This window comes from Peromyscus leucopus, chromosome 7, assembly GCF_004664715.2.
Source record: "Peromyscus leucopus breed LL Stock chromosome 7, UCI_PerLeu_2.1, whole genome shotgun sequence".
Classification (NCBI taxonomy): Eukaryota; Metazoa; Chordata; class Mammalia; order Rodentia; family Cricetidae; genus Peromyscus; species Peromyscus leucopus.
In genome coordinates this window covers 109,124,142-109,146,006 of record NC_051069.1, presented here as the reverse complement: position 1 = coordinate 109,146,006, position 21,865 = coordinate 109,124,142, and the positions used below count along the sequence as shown (strand labels likewise).

The 21,865-nt window shown below is 47.1% G+C and overlaps 1 protein-coding gene across 2 annotated transcripts in view; it reads right to left on the bottom strand.

Annotated features, from left to right (window-relative positions):
* Positions 1 to 4,238: 4,238 nt before the first annotated feature.
* The window catches only part of Entpd3 (ectonucleoside triphosphate diphosphohydrolase 3), a 28,949-nt gene continuing 11,322 nt past the window's right edge, over positions 4,239 to 21,865 (bottom strand). Inside the window, exons 4-11 of one of the 2 annotated variants that reach the window (XM_028854712.2) lie at positions 19,027 to 19,144; positions 17,511 to 17,661; positions 15,371 to 15,530; positions 14,370 to 14,603; positions 12,697 to 12,969; positions 12,451 to 12,561; positions 10,439 to 10,576; positions 4,239 to 5,732 (exon numbers count right to left, since the gene is read on the bottom strand). In XM_028854712.2, the coding sequence (XP_028710545.1) occupies positions 5,496 to 5,732; positions 10,439 to 10,576; positions 12,451 to 12,561; positions 12,697 to 12,969; positions 14,370 to 14,603; positions 15,371 to 15,530; positions 17,511 to 17,661; positions 19,027 to 19,144 (1,422 nt within the window). In that variant the 3' untranslated portion in view covers positions 4,239 to 5,495. The remainder of the gene's footprint in view (positions 5,733 to 10,438; positions 10,577 to 12,450; positions 12,562 to 12,696; positions 12,970 to 14,369; positions 14,604 to 15,370; positions 15,531 to 17,510; positions 17,662 to 19,026; positions 19,145 to 21,865) is intronic. The other variant, XM_028854713.2, reaches the window with a different exon arrangement.

The window sequence follows — 21,865 nt, the reverse complement described above, 5'->3', positions numbered from 1 at the left end:
CACTCCATTTTCTGAGACAGAGTGTCTCACTGAACCCAGTTTGCCAGTTCTGTTAGCTGGCCTCTGAGCCCCAGAAATGCACTTATCTCCACCTCCCTGGCATGAGCATGGCCACTCAGTCCACCAATAGTAACTCTTCATGTGTGTGATGGGGATTCAAATTCAGGCCTTTATGGACATCAAGCACTTTACCCACTTTGTACTAACATGGGGGCAGGGAGGTCACCTTGGAGGCCCGAGATACACCTTGGAGTATCCAATCCCCTAAGGCTAGAGGTATAAGTAGTTGAACCTGAAAAGTGAGCTAATTCTCATCAAGAAAGCATCAAGAAAGCACTCAGCTTCGGAGTCATCCAACAAGCCCCGTTTCAGACAATTCCTTAATTGTTGTTTTATTTTATGTATATGATTGTTTGCATGTATTTCTGAGCACCAAGTGCAAACAAATGTAGTACCCTCAGAGGCCAGAAGGGGGCATCACATCCCTTGGACTGGAGTTTCATAAAAGGTTATGAGCTGCTATGTAGGTCCTCTGAAAGAGCAGAAAGAACTAGTAACCACTGAGCCATCTCTCCATCTCCAGCCCCTCTGAAGAAACCTCATCTTGAGAACAAGAATGGAGAGTGAAGTGGTACTGTGTGAGAAATCCCAGGGAAAGCTTTCTGTGAGGACAGGGCAGAGAGCTGAGGGAAAGGATATCACAGGCAAGAGTGACTGAGAATCCTCGCCACCCTGCAACGCATGCACAAGGCCCTCTCCATCCTGGGCCTGGCCTGTGTGTCATACCCAGAGGGCAGGGAGAGGGTGGGGGTCAGAGAGGTGCTCCGGAAGACTGACGGGGCTTGACTGGGCTAGCTCCAATGAGTGTTCCTCCGAAGCCTGTTTTGAGTTCTGTTATCTGCTCACAGTGGCTGTTGTGACCCTGTAGTCTGGTGTAGACAGAGCATACGGAACCTGGGTTGTTAGGAGAACTGGGTCCTGGGAAGCTTTCCTGCAGGAGGGTTGAGGGATGAAGCTGGAAACAAGCAGTAGGCAGATTAGGAATGTGACTCAGTGGTAAGAGAGATACGTGAGAACCTGGGTTCAAACCTCAAACACTGCCAAAATTAACGAATTTAAAGCCAGTCACAGTCGATCAGTAAGAAAACATGAGTGTGTGGTTTTTTTTTGTTTGTTTGTTTGTTTGTCTGTTTTGTTTTTCCAGACAGGGTTTCTCTGTGTAGTTCCGGTGCCTGTCCTGGATCTTGCTCTGTAGACCAGGCTGGCCTCAAACTCACAGAGTTCTGCCTGGGATTAAAATCGTGTGCCGCCGCTGCTGCCGCCACCACCACCACCACCACCACCACCACCACCTGGCTCTCATGTGTTGTTCTTTTTTATTTATTTATTTATTTTTTAAGATTTATTTATTTATGGGGCTGGAGAGATGGCTCAGTGGTTAAGAGCACCAACTGCTCTTCCAAAGGTCTTGAGTTCAAGTCTCAGCAACTACATGGTGGCTCACAACCACCTGTAATGAGATCTGGTGCCCTCTTCTGGCCTGCAGGGACACATGCAGACAGAACACTGTATACATAATAAATAAATTAAAAAAAAAAAAAAAAGACTTCATATTTATTAAAAAAAAAAAAAAACAAAAAAACACAAGTGGCCCTTTATAGTTCCTTGATTTTTATTATTAGAGCATAAAAATTTTGGAAGAAAGCTTTAAGTGAAATCTCAAGTTCTCTTTTTACAAAGCAAACATATTGTGTATGAGCTGTGTGTGGCGGTGGGTGCACGCTGTCATCCCAGCGTGCAGAGGCTGGGGTAGACAGTGCCACGAGTTTGAGACTGGGCTGGATGTACAGCAAGTACCAGCAGGGCTGCATGGCAACTTTCTCAAAACCAGAACACGGGCTGGGGAGGTGACTTAGTTGGGAATGTGCTTGCCACATGAGCATGAGGACCTGAGTTCAACTCCTGGAACCCGAGAGAGAGAGAGAGAGAGAGAGAGAGAGAGAGAGAGAGAGAGAGAGAGAGAGAGAGAGAGAGAGAGAAAGAGAGCGAGCCAGGCATGATAGACTTGTGATCCCAGTGCTGGGGGTTGGGTGTGAGACTGATAAATCCCTGGGCTCCAAGGCCCAGCCAGCTACACACACCGCAGGCTGGCTCAGTCAGTTCTGCCCCTCTCTGGCTGTGTGGTGTTGGCTAGATCAGCCTCTAACCTCTTTTCCACTGTGAAGTTTCAAAGCTGTTTACACGCTGAGTGTGGTGGTGCACACTTGCAATCCCAGCTACTCCAGAGGCTGAGGCGGGAGCAACAGGCTGGCCTGTACTAATGTGCACAGGTCTCAGTTGGAGATCAGGTGTGAATGTGTGAAAAACTGTACCTCAGTGTGGTGGTATTCTAATTGTACTGAAATGTGATTTTGATTGTATATTAATAAATAAAGTTGCCCGGGGGTCAGAGTTATTAGAGCCATAGCAAGTGTGGCGGTGGTGGCACACACCTTTAATCCCAGCACTTGGTAGAAGAGCTAGGTAGATCTCTGTGTGTTCAAGGATACAGCCAGCATTGGAGACACACGCCTTTAAGACCTGGGGGGCTGTATATACAGGCAGTGATGAGGCAGTCACGTGTTTGGGTTTACAGCCAATGAGAAGGCAGAGAAAGACTATATAAAGACACACACAGGAAGTAGCTCTCTTTCGGAGAGCTAGGAGCACCGCAGGAGGAAGGGTGAGATTTTAGCTCTGAGCTCTGACCTCTTGGCTTTCTCTTTTACATTGGTTCTGTGTTTCTTATTTAATAAGACGGTTGGTTACATCTACACTTCAGTGTGAGCAATGGTGGTAGAGTATGTGTGTGTGTGTGTGTGTGTATGTGTGTGTGTGTGTGTGTGTGTGTGTGTGTGTGTTAGACATTTGGGGCTATGGCATAGGGTCTGGGTATCTGTATGAGGAGCACAGATGTAGGGGCCATGAGAGTTGGGAGAGCTGGGACAGTGTATGCGTATGGGACAGGTGTGGCTTTATCAGTGCATAGACACAGCAGGGTTGAGATATCTGTGGTGTATATAACGAGTGTGGAACACAGCTGAGTGAGGTTTATCCGAAAGAGCTCACTCACAGGTGTAAGAAACAGACATATTGTCTTTGGCAAGAGGAGAGACACTCAGCTGGCTTTCTTACCTACACAACTAAGAACTTGCTGTTTAACCATGATCCTGAACACTCAGTGCTTTTTGAAGTAAGCACAGAGAATGTTCTTGTTTTATTAGACACGTATTTGTTTTTAAATTAATAAGCTGGGAGGCTTCTAGAAGTCAGAGATTGGCAAGTAAAATCAAAATATTTGACATTCTTTTTTCAAAAGATTTATTATGCAGTGTTCTGCCTGCATGTATGCCTACATGTCAGAAGAGGGCACCAGATCTCATTACAGATGGTTGTGAGCAGCCATATGGTTGCTGGGCATTGAACTCAGGACCTCTGGGAGAACAGCCAGTGCTCTTAACCTCTGAGACATCTCTTCAGCCTGACATTTCTTTTTTAAGATTTATTTTACTTTTATTTAAAAGTTGTTTTTTTTTTTAATGGGCTGGAGGGATGGCTCAGAGGTTAAGAGCACTGACTGCTCTTCCAGAGGTCCTGAGTTCAATTCCCAGTAACCACATGATGGGTCACAACCATCTATAATGGGATCTGGTGCCCTCTTCTGGCCTTCAGGCAGAACACTATTTACATAATAAATCTTCTAAAAAAAGTTTTTTTTATTTATTAACTTCTATGTATATGGCATTTGGTTTGCATGTCTGGCTGTGTGCCACATGCATTCAGTGCAGGAGGAGCTAGAAGAGGGAACCAGACCCTGTGGGACTAGAGACATAGACAGTTGTGAGCTGCCATATTGGTGTGGGGAACTGAACCCAGGTCCACTAGAAGAGCAGCCAGTGCTCTTAACCAATGAGCCATCTCTCCAGCCCCTATTTTTATTTCTCATTTATGCATCAAGACCCTGTCTCAAAACCAAAACAAGGGCTGGGGAGACGGCCAGTCAGTCAGTAAAAGACATGCAAGCTTGAAGAGCTGTGTTCAGTACCCAGAACTCAAGTTAGTCAATAAAAAAATAAAACCTAGAGTCCCAGCACCGAGGAGGCAGAGACAGAGCTACACAGTGAGACTCTTTCTTCTTTTTAAAAATACCACCCTATCTCCTTAGAGAAAGGGCATCTATATTTAACAAATACACATTGTAAAATAAAAATAAGAGTTTATTCCATATGGTGTCCACAGCCAGCCATACGAAACAGCATTGATTTGTAGCGTGTAGCAACTGGACTTGCTCAAAGCCCTTTCTTATCCCACTTTGGAGGTGAATATTCCCAAGACTGCCTTTTCCTTCCCCCCAAATCAAGATGTGTAGTGGCTGCTCAGGGAGAACTGTAACTGGGGTAAGTAATTGGTCAGAAATTCCAGACTGGGATGTCTTAGGACAGGATTGAGTATACATGTGAGGGTGGTGGGGAAACACACGCCATGATGATAGTGGACAGGCAGCCCTGGACAAGGGCCTGCCCGGTCAGTGAGATCCGCCCCAGTGCAGTCGACTGGGTGTGATTTAGAAGAGGGCACAGCGGTGTGACAATTACATGAGGAGGAGGATGCACACCAAGTAGCAGTCTCATGACCAGAGTCCCAAGTGGGAATTCCACGAGGAGAACAGCTACCATGGTAGGGACTTCCATGTGTCCTGAGCTCCAGAGTCTTCTGAGGCTGGGGATCCAGCTCAGTTAGTAGAACACTTGCCTAGCATGTATGGAGCCCTGGGTTCTAGCCCCAGCACCCCATAAACTGAGTGTAGTGACTCATATCCATAACTGCAGCGTTCAGGAGGAGATCAGAAGTTCAAGGTCATCCTTGGCTACATAGTGAGTTGGAGGCTAGCTTGGGCTACATGAGACTCTACACTATCATCTTCCCCACCAAATGATACATCCTACCAGTTAGGGAGCTTAATGCTTATGAGATTGCTAAAAGAAAGTATCAGTGGCTTGAGCTGGGGCTGGACTCGAAACTAACGGACAAGAAGGTCTTAGAAAGGATCTATAGGACAGCATGGGTGAGATGTCCCAGTCAGAGCCTTCATGGGTGCCTTGCTAGGAAGAATAGTGAGGGAGAGAAACTGGAAACTGAGCCCTGTGGTCAGTTCGTCCACATTAAATTATTATATTTTCAACTTCCTCTGGAGTGAGGACCCTGAACTTGACTGCTTGTGTCTCCTTGATTCCCAGTGGACCAACAGTCAGGTGGGAGGGGTTGCCAGGGCAACTCTCACTGAGTAGTTGAGGGGCTCCTAGGAGGTGCTCTGGCAGGAACCAGTAGCTGAGAGGCACATGACCTTGGCATTTAACCATGGAGCAGGTCCAGGTGGCAGCCACTTTGCTTACACTGCCTGGTGTCACTCTGGTGGGTTACAGGCAGCCTCAGGCTCCAGTTGCTGCTTGGAAGGCTCAATCAGAATCCACTGCTTGGTCGAAGGCATTCTCAGAGCGGCCCTTTGTCCTGAATGCTGAACACAGATACAAAAGAAATGCCAGGCAGAGCAAGGCGATGGCCGTGAAGAAGGCCAGGACTCCCATAAAAACCGGTGGCTGTATGGGTAGGCGGATCAGCGTACTTCCAGCTGGGATCTGGTTGGTCAAGCTGAGCATGTAGCCTAGGGACCAGGCAATGCTGCTGTTCCCCACCTGTTGAGGAGAGCAATGGCTCAGTTCTCAGGCAGAGCTGCAGGCTGGTTCCAGCCCACACTGCTGTCAGCCCCATGGGACACTCTGAAGAGAACTATGGTCTAAGAAGGTCAAGGGTTTGCCCATGTTCTGATACTGCACCACAGCCACAAGGAATTTGGGTTCCCCCTTCAGTACTGCAGACAATCAGAAAACTGAGTTCCCTACAAGCCCAGAGCATGCCCGTCCCGAAGGGAGACAGGCCTGTTTGTGGTTGAGGACGGAAAGGGTTAGAAGGTCTTTACTCAACCCAAGATTGATTCCTAGGAACAGCATGTCCCCCAAATGAGAAGCCCACTGTGTTCATTTCTTCTGGTAGGTACATTTTCTCTTCCTTCCCCTCCCCTCCCCTCCGCTTCCTCTGCCTGCCTCTTTTTAAAAACAGGGTCTCATTAGGTGACTCCTTCCAGCCTGGAACTCACTCTGTAGACCAGGCTGGCCTTGAACTCACAGAGACCCACCTGTCTGCCTCCCAAGTGCTGGGATTAAGGTAAACACCACCACATCTGGTCTTCTACCTGCTTTTTGACTGTCACATTTTGAGGCTGTTTTTTTAGGCATCTCCATATTTTGAGTTTACAATCTTTATAGTGAACCAAATTTATCATCTGTACTCTTAATCTCAAATGATGCTCTTCTTCAAAATTGTTTAGCTAGATATTAAATGACAGCACTGGTCTCTTCTGTGGATAGTATTTGCTTGTTATTTATTCATATTATACTTTTACTTTGTGTGTGTGTGTGTCATCATGTGGATGTATGCATGCCACAGCATGCATGTAAAGATCATGGATTCTTTCTTCCTGCCATGTGTATCCTAGAATGGGATCAACTTAGTTAGGCCTGGAGGCAAGTGCCTCTATCCACCGAGCCATTTCACTGGCCCTTTGCTTGATATTAAAAAATTTTTTAAACTTGCAATTTGTATATTATTTTTTAACAACTTTATTTATTTTTATTTTATGTGCATTGGTGTTTTGCTTGCATGTGTGTCTGTGTGAGGGTGTCAGATCTTGGAGTTACAGACAGCTGTGAGCTGCCATGTGGGTGCTGGGAAATTGAACCTGGGCCCTCTGGAAGAGCAGTCAGTGCTCTTAACCACTGGGCCATCTCTCCAGCCCTATTTTTTAAACTTTTAATTTGTATATTAGCATGCGATACAGGCTGTTCCTGAAGTTACTGTGTAGCAGAGATGACCTTGAACTCCCACTCCCCATGCTCCCACCTCCCCAGTACTGGGCTGTAGGTGTTTGACACCAGGCCTGGCTAGCACAGGATGTTACAGACCTTCAGCACACGTCAGAACCCTTTCCAAACCACCCCCTTTGCTCTTGCTACAGTGACCCCAAGCAATAGCCAGAGAAGCAGCCTGGATTGTTGAGTTTTAAATATCTGACCATGTTTGTCTTCATAACTGAACTGGTAATTTTAGCTTCCCAGGCTGACCTCAAACACACTTTGTAGCTGGGATGACCTTGAACGCCTCATCTGGCACCCGCGTGCTGGGGCTATAGGGGTGTACAACCAAGCCTGGTTTTGTGGGGTACTGAGGAAGCTAGGGTTCTACCCAGGTACAATGTATGTTAGATAACATTCTACCGACTGAGCCATACCCCAGGCTAAGCCTTGTGACATGTTGATGATTTGGCCTTCTAATGTCCTGCTTTAACGACCTCCATTAGTGCTATTTCCCTGAATTCATTTTTCTCCTTTCTTGCCTCAGATGGTATATGGGGAGGGGCGGTGGAGAAGTGGGTAAGCGGTAGAGTGCAGACTGCTATTGCAGGGGACGCAAGTTCAGTTCCAGGACCCGCATCCGGGGACTCCAACAGCCTGTGACTTCGTGCTCCAGCACCTGCACTCAGGTAAACACACACACACACACACACACACACACACACACACACACACACGCACGCACACACACATACACTTTTAAACATGGCTCTGTGTTTTATGACAAGATGAGACTCCCTGTCTGTGCTAAATACTGTATCCTACCAGCTCCGTCCCCAGCCGCTGTCAGGTTGTGTTCCTATCCTGGGGCTGGATGGATAGATTGTTCTTATTTTTTTTTAATTAATTTTTGGAGAGACAGGTATGCATGTGCACAGCTGTGTGTGTGTATAGAGGCCAGAGGTCAACCTCTGGTGTTCCTGAGGAGCTGTCTACCTTACTTTTTATAAGACAGGGTTCTCACAATGGGCCCCTGGGACTACAATGGGCTCGATTTGGGCCTGGCCATTACTGCCAGCAAGCCAAGGGACCCTTCTGGCCCTGCTTCCCCAGAACTGGGGTCACAGGCACACTGCCATGCCTGACTTTTTCTAACATGGATTCTGGGGATCAAATTCAGGTCCTCGTGTGTGTGTGTGTGTGTGTGTGTGTGTGTGTGTGTGTGTGTGTGTGTGTGACAAGCACTTAACAAAGACTGAGACATCTCCTAAAAACTACTACTACTACTTCTTCTTCTCCTCCTCTCCTCCTCTTCTTCTTTTTTCTGATACAGCGTCTCATGTAGTTCAGGCTGGCCTTGAACTCTAGATCTTCCTTCCTCCACTTTCCAAGTCCCAGGCTCACAGGCTCACAGGCTCATAGACTCACAGGCTCACAGGCTCATAGACTCACAGGCTCACAGTTTCACAGGCTCACAGGCTCACAGGCATTAATACCTGGCTCTTCTTTTTTCTTGAGTGTTACTTTTTTTTCCTAAAAATTGTTCATTCTTGCTTTCTATATTTTTGTAGTATCTCCTGGGTCTATTTCTATTCTTATTTGACTGTTGTCTTTAAAATGTATTCAGTGCTGTGTAGAAAATCCGGTATGTTCCTCTTTCTTTCTTTCTTTCTTTCTTTCTTTCTTTCTTTCTTTCTTTCTTTCTTTCTTTCTTTCTTTCTTTCTTTCTCTTCTCTTCTTCTCTCTCTCTCTTTTTTTTTATCAAGACAGGATTTCTCTGTGTAGTCACAGCTGTCCTGGAACTCACTTTGTAGAACTCACAGAGATCTGCCTCTGCCTCCCTGAGTGCTAGGATTAAAGGCTGTGCCCACACTACCTGGCTGTTTACATTCTTATATGTAACATTCTTATCACCCATCTCTCTCTCTTTCTCTTTCTCTCTCTCTCTCTCTCTCTCTCTCTCTCTCTCTCTCTCTCTCTCTCTCTCATCTCTCATACACACACACACACACCATGCCCTGTGTGGCAGCATCCCAGCACTCAGGGGGCAGAGACTGGCTGATCTCTAGGAGTTCAAGGCCAGCCTGGTCTATATGAGTTCCAGGCTAGCCAAGGTTACATAGGGAGATCCTGTCTCAAAAAACTAAACTGTAAATAGATAACCACTTGGCCAAGAGTGAATTTTTTTATTAAAGAAAAGTAAAATTTTAAAAATTTACTCTGTGTGTGTGTGTGTGTGTGTGTGTGTGTGTGTGAACATACGTGAAACAATGAAACAGCACCTGTGTGGAGGTCAGACAATAACCTGCAGGAGTCAGTTGTTTTCCCCAATATGTGTTTGAGGACTGACTCAGGTCATAGAGCTCACTGGCAAGTGCCTTTAGCAACTGAGCCATCTGGCCAGTCCCCGGAAGGAAATTTAAACCGGAATGTCTCCTCAGTGCAGAGATCTCCGTTCTAGAATGTGCTTGGCAGATGGTTGCACTTGCTGGGAAAGGACTCAGCACACAGGCCTCCAACAGTCCATACCTCCAGACATCCTCGTACTTTTTTTTTTTTTTTAGATGACTCAATTTAACTTACATGAAAATAGACAGTCCCAGGCTTAATTCGGGATATTGATTGGATTAATCCAATTTTGCAAAGCTGGAGCTGGACAGAATGGCTGCAGACATCCTGCAGGCTTTACTCTATTACTGAACTGAGAACATCCTATTGGAACTGGGGAACACAGTTGTGGCCAGACAGATTCACACGGCAAGTCCTGCCTGAAACAGCTGTCCTTCCACTTCCTAAACATCTTAGTCACTAGGCAACATCTGTCCAGCTATCTCGCTATTATCATCTATGTACCATGTGTCTAATGTATTTGTCCACCTCTGTCCCGTTACCTTTCATCTATCTGTATCATCTATCACCTACCATTTTACTATCCATCCACCCATCCAATCTATCATCCATCTAATCTACCTATCATCCATATAATCTACCTATCATCTATCATCTGCCAATTACCATCATTCTATTACTGAGACAAGAAGGCCCTCCCCAAACCTAAGTTTTGTCTGTAAACACAGTGACCTCAGGTTCCTTTAAAGAGAAAATTCTTATTTAATGAGAAGGCGCTAATGTGAGCCCCTCATGCCCTCAATGCTGTATTTTACATTGTCTTTTGTATAACAGAGAGCACTTAAATATTCTGTTATAAAACAAATTATAAGCCAGGAGTGGAGATGTACATCTTTAATCCTGGTACTTACATAGTAAGCTCCAGGCCAGCCAGGGCTACATAAGTTCCAGGCCAGCCAGGGCTACATAGTTTCCAGACCAGCCAGGGCTACATATTAAGTTCTTTCACTTCTTTTCCTGGGGTGTTCACAGGTGACCAGCAAGATTAGGTCATCCTTTAACCTTTGACCTCTCTTCTACATCCAGGCATATAAACCTTTCTGTGACAAGGGAAAAGGGAAAGTGTTTGTGCTTTGACTTACTTCCTTCTCAAAGTGTATCTGAGGCCAAGTCTCCTCCGTGAATTTGTATCCGTTCACCAACAGGTGGTAGATGTAGTGGGCTGAGAAGCAGTAGGACCGGGCATACACCTCGTCAAACCTGGGAAGCAGGGACGGGAGCTGGAAAGAGGTAGAGACACCTGAGAGGGCAGCAGGCAGGTGAATCCCAAAGTGTGCATGTGGGAGCACCGGAGGGTGACAGCAGTGTTTCGGAACCCGTCGCTGGGAATTCCATGGGAATGACAAATAACAGGATTGCACAAGAACTGAAATATGGACCCAGTGTTGCCCATAATCCAAAGGTCACGGAGATTATTTACACCACGTGCAGCTTCAACCTACCGCGCTGTTCTCTTCCATTTTTTATTTTCAGATAGGGTCTCATATATAGCCCATGCTAACCTTGACACACAATATGCACATATACACACATACATGCATATGTACACACATGCTCACCTATGTAACACATCTACACACATACACACATATGTACACACATGCTCACCTATGTAACACATCTACACACATACATGCATATGTACACACATGCTCACCTATGTATCACACATACACACATACACGCATATGTACACACATGCTCACCTATGTATCACATCTACACACATGCATATGTACACACATGCTCACCTATATCACATCTACACACATACACGCATATGTACACATGTTCACCTATGTATCACATCTACACACATACACACATATGTACAAACGTGCTCACCTATGTATCACACATACACACATACATGCATATGTACACACATGTTCACCTATGTATCACATCTACACACATACACGTATATGTACACACATGCTCACCTATGTATCACACATACACACATACATGCATATGTACACACATGCTCACCTATGTATCACATCTATACACATACACGCATATGTACACACATGTTCACTTATGTATCACACATACACGCATATGTACACACGTGCTCACCTATGTATCACACATACATTCATAGATGCATTTCAGAACACGGTCCAAGAATGGAGTCGTGTGGAGGGAATTCTGAGTGCTTGTAAGGAGACTCCGAGAAAACCAGACAAGAGTCTTATGGCCTCAGTGTCTTCAGAACACAGAATTGTTCTTGGCACGTGTTTTCGTGCTCCCCGCCAGGTGTAGGGGATAGGAGTGAGTTCACTTCATGTTATTCATCACAACTGGCTGCTGTTATTTATTTACATGCCTCTATGGAAAAACATGTTTTTGCCACACGTGGCTTGTCTTTGTGATTGTACACTACTCAGGTGACTCTTCCTAAGCCTCGGAGTACAAATTATTCTGATGCTCTGAATAAAGTTGGCTAGTCCACCTGATTAATCAGCTCCATCCTCTCAGGTCCCACCACCTCTAGAGGAGTAATCACATGCATATACATAAAGAAAAAAAACACAAACACACATCCATAAAACATATGCAGCAACCCATACATGTTACACACACACACCACACACACACGCACACACACGCACACACCACGCACCACCCCACACACACGCCACACACACACACCACACACACACACACACGCACACACACACACACACACGCACACACACACACGCACACACACGCACACAGCACACACGCACACACACGGTACACACACACACGCACACACGCACTCACGCACACACACGCACAGCACACACGCACACACACTGCACACACACACACGCACACGCGCGCACACACACGCACACACATACGCACACACCACACACTCACGCACGCACACACACACGCACGCACACACACGCACACACGCACACACACTCACGCACACACGCACCACACACGCACACACACACTCACGCACACACGCACACACGCACTCACGCACACACACACGCACACACACACACGCACACACGCACACACACACGCCACACGTTCTGCTGCACTGTTTGCCCTGATGCTCACTCACTCTCTCTTTTCTGATACTGACCTCCATCCAAGTGCGTCTGCAGAACTCCCAGCTGCTGCTGTTGAAGGAGGGAAGGGAGAAGCTTCCAGAGAGGTTCAGTGCACTGGCCGTGTAGTAGAACCCTGCGAACGCCTGGGAGAGGACAGAGTGTGCTAGGGAGCTATCGGGGAGGGAACAAAGACGGCAGGGCAGAGGAAGGAAGGGGAGGGAGGGGGACTCCCCGTGGGTGCAGAGGCCCCCCACATGACAACTGGCCTTTGGTCTCACCACAAATGGTCCTTGAACCTTGGGCTGGTAAACGCCATCAAAGGAACAAGCATCTTGCTCCTGGCAAGCTTTGAAGTCAAACACAGAAGCCACTCTCTCCCTGCACAGCCATGGGTCTCCAGTTCCCGTGAAGGTGACCCTGTCACTGGGGCTGTAGCTCTTGGGCCTCTGCTTCTCAGTGCACAGGCTGCCGAACACGTGGCCCAAGTCGAAGGTGGTGCTGTAACCCCGAGGGTAGCAGGGGTTGCTGATATTGGTTCCAGTGGGTGAGCTCTGGAGGGACGACAGGGAAGTGTGAGACAGAACAGTTTCCTTCTGGAAGATTCTCCCCACCACTACCCTGCAATGCCAAAAGAGAGGCTGAGAGCCACCATCACACAGTGCACACTGCTGCCAGAGAGTGGGAATCCTAAGAACCTTCTCAGATTACCTGGTATATACACGTATAACACAGGCAGGTGAATCAAACATTGACTGATAATAAAAATCATAAAGATTTATTTTAAAACAATTTGGGAGGGCAGGGAGATGGATGGCTCAGTCACTAAAGTGTTTGCTGCTCAAGCATAAGGACCTGGTGTGTGTGTGTGTGTGTGTGTGTGTGTGTGTGTGTGTGTGTGTGTGTGCAGTCTCACAGGTGCATATGTGCACACACCTGTGGAGGCCAGAGGTCAATGTTAGGTGTTATTCCTCCAGTGCCATCCACTTGGTTTTCATTTCTTTTAGTAAGTTGTTTATTATTATTATTATTATTATTGTTTATTATTTTGAGAAAGGATCTCACTATGTGACCCTGATTTACTTGGAGTCACTCTGTAGACCAGGCTGGCCTCAAATTCACAGAGATCCACCTGCCTCTGCCTCATGAATGCTCGGATCAAAAGTATGTGCCTCTCCACCTAGCCTTTTTAAGTATTTATTTTGTGTGTGTATGTTTGTATGCATATGTACACATGCACATGTGAGCATCTGGGTGCCCACAGAAGCCAGAAGAGTGTCAGACCCCTTGGAACTGGAACTGTGGGTTGTTGTGACCACCGTGTGGGTGGTAGGAGCCGAACTCCTGTCTTCTGGCAGAGCAGCCGATCCTCCTAACTGTGGAGCCACCTTTCCACCCCACACCTTGCTTTTTGAAACAGGTTCTCTCACGGGTCTGGAACTGGCCCAGTAGGACAGACTGGCTGGGCAGCAAGACCCAGGGATCTGCCTGCCTCTGCCTGAGAGCACCCACATTACAGTACACATCACCATGCTGGCCTTTTCTCATTATGTAGCCTTGGCTGGCCTGGAGCTCACTATGTAGATTGGACTAGCCTTGAACTCACAGAGATTCTCCTGCCTCTACTTCATAAGCGCTGGGATTAAAGATGTGCACCAGCACACCCGGCCATGCCTGTCCAGGGAATCCAACGCCTGTCCTTACGATTTCACACCAGGCATTTCCCCAACCGAGCTATCACTGACGTCCACTCCTCCCTAGTTTTTCTCACTCACATTTGCTGGAAGTGGTTAATCCAACAGAGGAGGAAAGGGAGACAGGAAGAGAGGGAGGGAGAAGAGACCCAGGATCACATGAGACTATGAAGTTATTTCTATCCACTCTGCAGACTGGAGTGAGGATGGACACTCCAGGCAGACCCTCCTTCCCTGGCTCGGACCCTCCCACTCAGTACCTGCAGAAGAATCGCCAGGAACTTCTTCTCTGCTTCGTTCCGGCCATAACACTGGAAACTGTGTGTGTAGAGTGTGTACGTGTAGCCATATAAGGACACCTGCACCGTGTCACTGGCATTCGGCTCCATCTTTTCTTCTGACACAAAGGATATCTGGGTGGAGGCGCCTCCCAAATCCAAGGCTCCTGTGGTGTCTACTCCATGTGGGTGAACCCACATGTGCCACAGGTTCCTCTGCATGGTGGGAAAGAAGTGAGAAGAAAAGGCGAAGACACCATCTCCACTCGCCGGGGCTCTCCACCCAAGTTCCAAGTCCTGCTGCTAGGAAGGGTGGCGGCACTCAGGGCTGGTGCTCTCCTCATATGTGAGGATCATAAGCTAAATCAGTAACACAAATGCATGCAGCTCACGAGCTGTGTGTCACATGGAGGGCCTGGTTGTGTGCTGCCCCACACACCTGCAGGGAAATGTGTTCCCTGTTACTGCATCTATGGCCTTTCAGGGTGGAGTCTCATGAGATTTCCCAAAGATTAATCTTGCCAATTAATTTGAAAATTCAAAATATACTTGTGGGGGAATCAAAAGTCTAGTCTGGGATGTGGTCTCTATGTCCTCTGCAGGGAGGGGACAGTAAGGAGGCCAGGGACACAATGAAGACTCCTCCCTGGGGATTCTAGACAAAGATTGAGGACTCTAATCTCCAGGTGATTATGAGGCTCCTAGAAGGGTCATCCTCAAGCTACCCTTCTAAACATCCAAAGCCCAGGGTTCAATGTAGATCCCTCCCAAATTTCTTATGAACCAGCAAAGTGATGCGACTTCTCGCCTCGTCCACACATTTGGTCCAGTATGTAAATGCCTTCCTGAGCTGTTGTCCCTGAGTGCTTCCCCATTGCATTACATGAAAGGAATGCCCCTGAGCAAGGACCTCCACCTCCGCTATCACCCACAGGGATGGGATAAATGGTGAGATAAGAAACCATGCATTTCTTTCCACACACCTCCAGGAAATTTCCCATTATATAGTTGGCTGTAATCCATCCATACACCCCTTCCTCTTGCCCAGAAATGATTTGAGCACCCCTAAAATCAAAAGGCTGGGACTTGAAGTAGCTTTGGATGCTCTCAAGGACTTCATGAGCTGCTGTCTCATTCTGCAACCTATGCAAGGCACAGAACACAAGAGACTGAGCACCGAGGCAGGGTGGGTTTCCCGTCAACTCCCAGCCCATTCGGTAGATAGCTCTCCCAGGGTGGCTGGGAGGTGGGGTGCACTTGGCTACCTGCAGGACTGCCAGGTAGGAGAATAGCTTCTGGTGGAAGCCCTGTTTGTCATTGCCCTCCCCCGCCCCTAGCTGGTCCTTCCGCCAGGAGGTAGGCAACTAGAAAGACTTCTTATCTGTTTTGCTCTGGCTCAGGTCAGTGGAGGACGTAAGACCGGAGAGGGCACAGCAGTGACCTACAGTCTCTGGGAGCACCATAGAAAGGAGCCTCATTTATCCAAAAAACAAAACAAAACAAAAACCATGAGCTTAGGATGGAAGGGGAAGGGAAAGGCTCAGCCTTTGGATTCCTTGAAAGAGTTTCACCAGGAAGGGACATGAGTTCTTCATGTCCCTGGACAGAAAAACACCAGCATGTGACCCTCAGAGGCCTGACAGCAGAGTACCACCAGGTTACCCAGGCACAATGTCATCATAGTTCCTTTCTGCCATGTTACCCTACAGAGCAGTGGTTTTCAACCTGTGGGTCGTGACCCTGTGGGGGTCAAATAACCCTTTCACATGGGTCACATATCAGATATTTACATTACAATTCATAACAGTAGAAAATTACAGTTAGGAAGTAGCAACGAAAATAACTTTATGGTTGGGGTCACCACAACATGAAGAACTGTATCGCAGCTTTAGGAAGGTTGAGAACCGCTGCTCTAGAGAAAGTTCACATGGAGGCAACTCTCCCTTTGTTAGTGGGAAAGGAAGCTGGGTGCTTGGTTGCTCAGTGAGGGAAGGAGGAAAAGGCCTGGTTGCTTTAGGCAATGGTAAGGATAAAGAAACATCCAGAAGGTCCTACCCAGCAGCAGATGCTCTGGGGTTCTTTACGTGTTGGTGTTAAAGTGCCAGGCTTGCCTGGTCCTTTCTCCTGCTGGGATCATGAGCAGGGGACCTTACTTCCAACACCCTGAGCAGCTTGTACCCTGGACAGATTACATTTCCATTTTTTTTCTGGAGTTATTTTAAAAATTCGATTTCTATTTCAAGGTCAAAGTACTACTACAATGAAGAAATGGAGACAGCTGGAGATGTAGCTCACTGGTAGAGCACTTGCCTAGCATGTGCGAGGTCCTGGGTTCAATGCCCACCACAAGAAAACAAAACAAAACAAAAACAAAAAAGACATTAAACTTGGCATGGTGACTCATGGTGACCTATAATTTGCAGAGGCAGGAGGATGGCTATAAGTTCAAGGACAGCCTAGGCTACATAGTAAGTTGCAGACTAACATGGACAACAGTGTGAAACTCTATCTTAACAAAACAAAGACACTGTGTGTGTGTGTGTATGTATGTATATATATATACATATATATATACATATATATATATACATATATATATATATTCACACACACAAATATTATATGTCCCTAGGATCAATGTCATGTTCTACAGGCTCAGCAGGAACAGAGTGGATGGAATGAGATGTTTGTTCCATAAAAACTCCAAAGGCTTTGCCCTGGGTGAGGAGTAGACATTGCATTATCTTACAAAGGTCTCTGGAACATTCTGCACAGGGCAGAGCCTACGTGGCTAAGGGCTGAGCTTACCACAGAATTTAACTGACTGTTTACCCATGCCAAAAACAATAACTATTCTCCAAGGAAGTACAGGATACCCAGTGATCCGATGTCATGCCAATCTGACCTTTTCTAGACTTCTTGGTAAAATCCCCACGGAGAAGGAACCCAATTTTAGAAGTGTTTCTTTCTTGCTGTGAAAATAATGGCTCAAAGTTTCCCAGCCATCAAAGCCTAAACTTACAGCAGAATATGGGCTTTTTTCTCTTGGACTTGCTCCCAGAAACAGAGTGACATGCTTGGCTCTTTTGGTCACATGGGCTGCTTTGTGCCTTTAGTCCTTACCTCAGCAAGCGCATCCCAGCTGTGGCTCCCAGGTAAATGCGGGTGGATCCATGGAGGTGCTCCGGGACCTGTTCCTTGACCTTTAACATGCATTCCTCAAAGGCCTTGGGGGCATCTTGGGGATTCTTCTCATAGCTGGAGATTCCAGATCCTGAAGAGCAAGCAGTCAGAACTCACTAGCTTTCCTTAGAACAAACAACAGTAAAAAAGACTTTTAAATAAAAAGTCAGGGGATGGGGAGATGGTTTGTGATAAAGTACTTGCAATGTAAACACAAGCACCTGAGTTCTGTCCTCCAGAACTCAAGTAAAAAGCTGAGTGTGATGGTATGTGCTTGTAATCCCAGCGTGGGGGGGGGACGACTTAGGAGAGTGGCCCCTGGCAGGATGCTTGTGGTGCAGTAGATGGCCCTATACCTACACACAAGGATGACACTGGACTCCATGAGAGATCCTACCTCAAAAAAAAAAAAGAAAGAAAGAAAGACTGGAAAGAGAGGGAGGGAGGGAGGAAGGAAGGAAGAGAAAGGAAGGAAGGGAAAGAAAGATAGAGGAAGAGAAGAAAAGAAAAAAAGAAAAATTAAAAACCCTAGGTGGATGGTAGCAGAGGAGTCCTCCGGCCGCCATAGTCATGTATGCGTGCACGCCTCTGCACTCGCACACTAGCTGCCCCTTGGTGGAAGGAGCTCTTGGCAGTCTGGATGCTGTCTGTGACTAAGGCCCAAGATGGATTCACAGAACCCTCAGAACACCCAGAAATGAACCATCCTTCTTTTGATTGACGTTGCCTCAGGAATCCATATATACTCTTGAGGGATCAGAGGCCGCAAACTCCAGCTGAAATGACATCCTAGAAGTTTGGCAGCTGTCACACCCTCGAGGACACGTGGCTTCTCCAGCACTAATGTGGGTTTCTATTTTCTCAGAGTGGTGGCCAGCCACAGGGATGGTGAACCCAAGCACATCCCAGAGGACTAGACCCTCAGGGCAGCCTCAGTGGGTATCAACCCCTGCCTCTGTTGGTGGTCTCCACTTAAGTGTCTGTAGCTCTGGCTGCTATGGGAAAGCCACCCTGAATGGCCTGGTTCCCAGCAATCTTGTGTGTGTGTGTGTGTGTGTGTGTGTGTGTGTGTTGTCTGTCTGTCTTGGTATATGTGCTGTGTGTATTCCTCTCCCACAGCACTGCCTACTCTACAAGCACGTACCACCTGGCTTTCTCACATCATCCTGTGCAAACTGGGAGCTGGGAAATTTGCACAAGAAAATGCTGAACCCTTGCTTGCTGCTCTCACCGCATGGAGCAGGCCCTTCATTTCTCACACACAAGTTTCATGATTCCCATCATCACCTAGGAGAATGCTGCAGCGGGGAAATCTCAGCCCATTCACTGCCCCTCACATCCCCCCAAGGTGGAGGGCTGGGATGGAAGGGACTAAACCAAGCTGGCTCCACAGATGGGCAGCACACGGTACTTCAGGCTCTCCTGACCCCAGCCCAGGCCTCCCTGCCCCCCTTACCTTTCACATTGCATTTGAAGGTTTGGCTGACCACTCCAGTGTTATTCTCCTTTTCTGCTGGCCACTGATACACGTAGACAGTGGTTCTGGAAGAACCAGCATCCAGCACAATTCCATACTGAAGGGAAGAGGAAAAGAGTTGGAAACAGGCTGGGCCCTTCCAAGTGCTCATCTCACTGTGGACCACTGAGATGAGCACTCAGATGTCAATTAACTTATTCTTGGAGAATTTCATACACACATGAAATTATTTTGGTCATATCAACTCCCAATTCCCTCTCCAGCTCTTTCCCATTATGCCCCCGCCCCGTAATTCTGTCTTTTCATAGCCCACCGAGTCCAGTGTCAACCTTGTGTGTAGGTATAAGGCCAGCTACTGCACCACAGGCTTCCTGCCAGGGGCCACTCACCTAAGAAAACTGACCCTCTCTTCCCTGCAGTGGTCACCTGCCCATAGCTCCTCAGCTAGGGTGGAGCCCCTGGAGCCTTCTTTTCATCTATGGTGGATGCTGACCGGCTTGTACGTGGCATGTGCTGGCAGCCGCAGCCGCAGCCACAGTGAGCTCGTGAGTGCAATGCTCTGATGTGCCCAGACGACAGACACCATTTCTCTGCAGCACTCCGCCCGGCTCTGGCTCTTACAGTCTTCCACCCCCTCTTCTGCAATGTTTCCCGAGCTATGTTGGGAATGGGTTTGATACAGATGTCTCATTTAGGGCTGAGTACTCTGTGGTTACTCATCCTCTGCACTCTGACCAGCTGTGGACCTCTGTATTAATAGCTGTCCACCACAGAAAGAAGCTTCCCAGAGAAGGACTGAGAGCTGTGCTCACCTATGAGCACAGATGTATGTTGAAGGCAGCTTGGCACTATGTCCATTTAGCAAAATAACAGAAAGGGGAGCTGCTGTGGAATGACTCTCCTGTACACTGTAAAGATTTGTCACTAGACTTGGTTTAATAAAATGCTGATTGGCCAGTAGCCAGGCAGGAAGTATAGGTGGGATGAGCAGACTAGGAGAATTCTGGGAAGAGGAAGGGTGGCGTCAGGAGTCACCAGCCAGACACAGAGGAAGCAAGATGAGAATGCTGCACTGAGAAAAGTTACCAAGCCACATGGCTAAACATAGATAAGAATTATGTGTTAATTTAAGCATAAGCGCTAGATAGTAACAAGCCTGAGCATTTATAAGTAATATTAAGACTCGGAGCCAAGTACTTGGGAAGCAGCTGCCAGGATGGGGAGCAGGTGGTTGGGACAGGAAACTTCCACCTACAGAGAACCCTGGCCATATTAATGCACATCTTCATTTAGGTAGGGGCAGATCAAGATGAGAGAACTATTTGTCTCCAAATCAGCTGCAGCTCCCTGGACTCTGGGGAAGGGGTGAGATGAGGTAGGTAGGCTCTCAGTCTTGGTCATGCTTGGGACTCCCCTGGGGAGGGGGGAGCTTAAAATGCCCAGTGCTGAGGCTCCACACCAGACCAATTAAGTTCGTATTTCTAAGAATAGGCACAGTAACTCCTCCCCAGGTAATTCTAATATGTAGATGATTGAGAAGCAAATGTGAAGGAGCTGGTAAACAGTAAGTGAGCACCCAGATCCCGGCTCCATCCAGACCCAGGGATAACACTGGGTCTCAGTGAATGTCCAGGCTTACTGTGGAGATAAACAACCAAAAAAAAAAAAAAAAAAAAAAAAAAAGAAAAAATAAACAAAAAGCAATAATGTTCAGCTCTGTGTAACAAGTGAAAATGCTGCCAGAGTATACTGAAGCAATCAACAACCAAAGAATCAATGCATGTTAGGTGTGGAACTAGGGATGCTGGCCCAAGGCCAGAGTCAGCTGGGGGCACCCAGGGGGCTTCAGGGGGCACCCTTCCTCCTATTCCTTGACTTTTAGTCTAGCTTTTCTTGACCTATGGGAGAAGATGAAGCTGGGTCCCAGACAGGATGCTCTAACCGGGTTCTCCAGTCTCACAAGGCTGGGAGGTAGTTAACCTCCTGGGGTTCCCTCATCTCAGGTGACTTACTGCAGAGGTAAACAGGAAACCATATGCCCAGTGTTAAGTGGCTGCTTGTTTTAAAAGGACATAATTGCTGAGTATGGTAGTATTGTCCGTAATCTCATCAGCTAGGAAAGCTGAGACAGGAAGGTCAGGAGTTCAAGGTTATCCTTGGCTACACAGCAAGTATGAGGCCAGTCTGGGCTACATGAGACCCTGTGTCTGAAGAATAAACACATAAAAAATGAAAAGATTACTCTCAGCTAAGTGTAGTGGCCAATGCTTGTAATCTCAATATCTGGGAGGCTGAGATAAGATTGTTGCACATCCCCGGGAGCTGGTGGCACACACCTTTGATCCCAGAACTCAGGAGGCAGAGGCAGGTGGATCTCTGTGAGTTCAAGCCCAGCCCAGGCTACAGAGTGAGTTCCAGGACAGGCTCCAAAGCTACACAGAGAAACCCTGTCTCAAAAAATCAAAAGAGAAAAAAAGAAAAGCTCTTAACTCTCTTGCCTCAGCCTTCTCTGTGCCAGGACTGCACGGGGGTGCCACCTAGCAACAGTTATTTATATGTGTGTGTGTGTGTGTGTGTGTGTGTGTGTGTGTGTATGTATATATATATATGTGTGTGTGTGTGTGTGTATGTGTGTATATATATATATGTGTGTGTGTGTGTATATGTGTGTATATATATATATATATATATAAGTGTGTGTGTGTGTGTATATATATATAAAGATTATTTTTATCTTCTATATGAGTATTTGCCTGCATGTATGTGTACCACATGCACTCCTAGTGCCCATGGAGACCAAAAAAGGGTGTCAGGTCCC